Source organism: Heterocephalus glaber, unplaced genomic scaffold (genome assembly GCF_053883595.1).
Source record: "Heterocephalus glaber isolate CG9 unplaced genomic scaffold, H.glaber_assembly_v1.0 deba00001586, whole genome shotgun sequence".
Classification (NCBI taxonomy): Eukaryota; Metazoa; Chordata; class Mammalia; order Rodentia; family Bathyergidae; genus Heterocephalus; species Heterocephalus glaber.
The window spans coordinates 14,417,824-14,422,444 of NW_028258364.1; the positions used below are offsets into that span (position 1 = coordinate 14,417,824).

At 43.1% G+C, this 4,621-nt stretch overlaps 1 protein-coding gene across 1 annotated transcript; it reads right to left on the minus strand.

Annotated features, from left to right (window-relative positions):
* Positions 1-627: 627 nt before the first annotated feature.
* On the minus strand, positions 628-1,697 carry LOC101697650 (ribosomal RNA-processing protein 7 homolog A). Its single transcript, XM_021236426.2, has one exon. The coding sequence runs from the start codon at positions 1,674-1,676 to the stop codon at positions 804-806; it is 873 nt and encodes a 290-aa protein (XP_021092085.2). The 5' UTR covers positions 1,677-1,697; the 3' UTR covers positions 628-803.
* Positions 1,698-4,621: the final 2,924 nt, after the last annotated feature.

Genomic DNA, 4,621 nt, shown 5'->3' on the forward strand with positions numbered 1-4,621 from the left:
TCGCCACATGCCCCTCTCCAGCAGTTCATTTTCAGAGGTCCTGGGCAATCACTGTTCACATGAAAGTCCCACCGTGTTGGCAGCAGCAGCAGCAGCTTCCTACAGAGCTGCACAGCGTTCCAGGACCTCACGGCCACCAGACCTGCCAGCCTCCACGTGGACTCTGAGCTCCCAGCCCTGCGAGGCGGGGGAGGGATCGGGGCTCACGAGTCTAGAAGACCAAGGTGGACAGCAGAGTCTGCTGGCATAGCCAGTGGAAGGGGCCAAGATGCTAACTTGAACATCTGTGACTTCAGAAGGGAACAGTTAAGCTGGCCACACACCTGTAAGCCCAGTACTCTGGGAGGCTGAGGTAGGAGGATCTCAAGTTTAAACCCAGCCTGGACGGCTTAGCGTCTCAAAAATGGGCTGGGAAGTAGATCAGTGTGAAGACCCTGGGTCCAATTCCCAGTACCACATAAAGGAAGAAAAGAAAAAAGCGGGGGAGGGTTTTTGGGTCTGAGGGTATGTAAAGGAAGCAAGGCCTGGGACCAGGCCTCCTGGGCTTCCGGAGCCCCCTGTGCTGCTAGCTCGAAGAGAAATAAAACGTTCCTGTCCCTCACTCCTAGGGGCTGCTTCCCTGCCAAAGGGCCCTCACTGCCGCTCCAGGTGGTAGGGACAGAGCTGCTTCCCGTGGGCCGTCTTTTCGCTGGGGAGGCCTCCCCAGCACCAGGCCCAGGACAGGGGACCCTGGTGGCTTCACACTGGAGCTGCTCAGCCTGGTGCCCACTCCCCGGAGCACCCACCCCACGTGGTCCTGCAGCTCAGTAGGGCCGGAACTTGCGCTGGGCCCGCAGCAGCTCAATCCTCTGCTTGTCCTCCTCGAACTTCTTGCGCAGCTGTACTAGGTATTCCATCTTGGTCTCGCGGTGCTGCCAAGCGTAGAAGTTGAGCAGCTCCTTGCGCGCCCGCTTCCGCCTCTCCCGCTCCAATACCCGCAGGCTGGCGGCCTCCGTCCGGGGCAGCACAGGCCGCCGGCCCCGGCGCGTCACCTTCACCCAGCCCTCCTTATCCGGGACCCCTTCCTCCCCTTTGGCCTCGGTCTCCTCCTCAGCAGTCTTCTTGTCATAGGCCTCCATGAAGGCATCCACCTCAACGCGCAGGGCCTCAGGGTCGGCCACCGCATCCGCATAGTCACTGATCCACTCGTGAATGCCACTCGGCACAGGGTGACTCTCAGTGGAGACCAGCAGGGGGCCCTTCAGGATCAAGGCGGCAGCCACTCCGCTGGGCCTCTGGAACACCACGTAGGCCACCCGGAAGCCCGGAACAGGCCTGGGGTGGAAAAACTTGGACTTTGGCTCCTTTGGGCTCTCCGCAAGGTCCGGCTTCTCCTGCAGCTCCACAGACTGGACCAGGCCGCAGGGGGACAGGAGGCGAGACAGGGACTCCTCCGAGCAGTACCGGGGCACATTGAGGACAAACAGAGTGCGCTTCTGAGGCCAGGTGGACTGGGCACCTTCTCGAACTCTGTGTTCCCTCACATAGAGGTAATGAGAAGCCTGCTGCTTTTCTGAGAACTTGATTGGAACAGCTGAGTAGCCCAGGGGGCTCCGAATGCGCCCCTCCGTGTCCTGCACCGCACGTTTCCTCTGAAGTAAGAATTTTTGCAAGAGGAAGTGCCAAGCTTGACTCATTATTGGAGAGAGGAGGTGGAATTTAACCCACTACAGGACTACAAAACAATGATGTAGGAAAACATGACCAGAAGGTAATTGACAATGTCAACTGCTTTCCTATGATACAGAGATATTTAAACATAAGTCATTGTGAAAGGCTGAGAGGTGGCAAATCAAAACCCCTAACATATTTTATTGTGGATTATTTTCAAAAAAGTAAAAAAATATTTATTATAGATACAACAAATAACCATTGCAACAAAATAAACCCCAATCTACACATTCTCCTCAATACACCTCCATTGTATCTAGTCAAATATAAATTCAAAAGCTACCTCCACTCCCGAAATAACTGACTAAAAATTACATCTGAGTGCATAACATGTTTTTGTTAGAAACAAAAAATTTTTGTCTACTAATTTTATGATTTTTGTTACTGAGAAGTAAATTCCAAATAAAGAAATTTCATCAAAATAAGAATTCAGTGTAGCAAATTATTAAAAAATACTTTCCCCTTTGAAAGAAAATAAAAACATTTTCATGATGATGGTGAAGATAAAGTCATCATCATCTAAGAGAAGAAATACGTATTTTGATAGCATTCCACTTACTCTCACCAAATACATTATTATCCCTAAAGAAAACTACTGTGTGGACTTAGACTAGTCACATCTTTCTTTGTAAGATTTCAGACTGGACTGTGCACCTCCATATGTGCCTGTTTCCAAGTATTTTATAAGTGGAATTGTGTAGTAAGTATGAGTTTGACACCTCTCTTCTGGACTTATGTGCTTATTACAATCATCCATTAAAGACATATATTGATATAGTTCATTCATGTTCCATGCAGCATAACATTCTGCTGAAAGAAAGTTGTATCTCATTTATCCATTCAATTGTTGGTACACACTTGAATTATTGTCAGTTTGGAGCTATTATGAATGGTATTGGTTATCATGTATTTCAGTGTATCATTGAAAATGTGCAAAGATTTCTCTTTAATATATTTCTTGGAATAAAATGAAGAGGAGAGCTCTCTAAGTGTTGCTGTTAACTAATTTCTGTACAAATAATCTTTCCAGTAGGACATACTTTTGTTGTAGAATTGTTTATTGCAAATAAAACCACAGTTTATAGCCTTATGATCCATACCTGTGTTAGAGAATCAAAGTTAATCATATAGTTTGTTGAGTTATGATAAGCAATATATGAAAAGCTCAAGCACTAACTGACTTCCCTGCTGACTTGTATGACACACTGTTGGATTGTGTACCTGGCACACATAATACTTTGAACCTAAGGCAGATCCTTTGGAGAAAAATGGTTTTAGAACAATGCCCATAAAAATTAGAACTCCACAATTATTGATATGAAATTCTTGTGGCTCCCTTCTCATGTATTTTGCTAATTATTAGTAAAGCTCCAAGCTGATTAATACTTGTATACAACGCTGTTCCAGAAATTCAGCACATTTTAATGATGCTAACATATCAACAGCTAATAAAGTGGTTTCTTATGAAATAACTTTACTTGTTTCCATAATAAATCTAGACTTTAGGACTGCAATAATCTGCCTTTTATAAATAAGGAAATGGAGAGTTTAGGTAACTTGATCAATGCTATAAGAAATTATAGGGCTAGAATGTAAATCAAGCCATCAGCTCCAGAATCTGTGTACATACAATTGTATTCTATTGCTATTAAAATGCCTTACAATTTGTGAGCAGGATAAGAAAGAATCACCCTTGATAACAGAATTGTGGAGGGACCCATAGCACTGATCCTTGTTCTGATTCATGTTTTGAATTGGGTTGGGCCATTAAGAGTATTATAGGTTTGGGTGGAAAGAGATGCCAGGATTAAAATTATGACACAGATTAGTAGTTGTTTTAGTCCATAGGAAAAACTGAAAATAAATACATCATCACATAATTTCTCATTGTGCTATATCTGGAAAATTAATTTCTATGTAGCTTGGTGATTCATAAAATAGGCCAATATGCAAATAAATATATTTTATTATTACTAGAATTTTTCAAAGAAAGTTCAAAGGCACACGGCTTGTCTTTCTGTGTAAAGCAAATACTGAAATATGAACAAATAATATGTGAAACTAATAATTATCCAGGATTTAGTTTTCAGGGGGTACTGGGGATTGAACACAGGATCTTTGTGGTAAACTACACCTCCAGCTCTTTTTATTTTTTATTTAGAGACAGGATCTCACTAAGTTGCCTAGGGGAGACTGAAACTTTCAGTCCTCCTTCCTCAGCCTGCCAGAGATTTGGGAATTATATTCATGTTCCATGATGCCCGGTGAGAACTAAACTTTGTTTTTTGTTATTTTTCTACCTTTCTCTTATATGTTATATTTATGTTGGTAATTATAAATGTGAATAATAAAAATTCCTTGTATTCCTCTATACATATGTTGCTAATTCTTTTCTTATTAATATCTTAATGTCTTTTCTATTTAGATCCATCGAGGTGAGAATCTTGCCGCAACACTTATCACTGCTTGTAACTTATTCAGTCTCTGCTATAGTTTGGATCTGAACTATCTTCCAGAGGCCCATGTGTGAAAAGCTTGTTCCCCAGTTTAGCACTACCAGGAAGTGGTGGAAACTTAAGAAGGGGGAGCCTAGTGGGAATTCTCTAGGGCATTCTGGTCGCTTCTCTTTCTCTTTTTTAGTTTCTGGGCATGAAATAAACATCTTGGCTCTCCACACACCCCTTGCCATGATGTGTTGCTTTGTCACAGGCATGAAAGAAATGGGGCTGACTCTCCATGGACTGAGAAACAAAACTGTGAAACAAAATTTCCAAAACTGTGAAACAAAATTAACTTTCATTCTTTATAAGTTCATTATGTCTGGGTACTTGTTATAGTAATGGAAAACTGACCAAACCAGTCTCTGTCTTGGTTTCTTTTTCTAGATTTTTATTCTTTGTTACTTAATCTT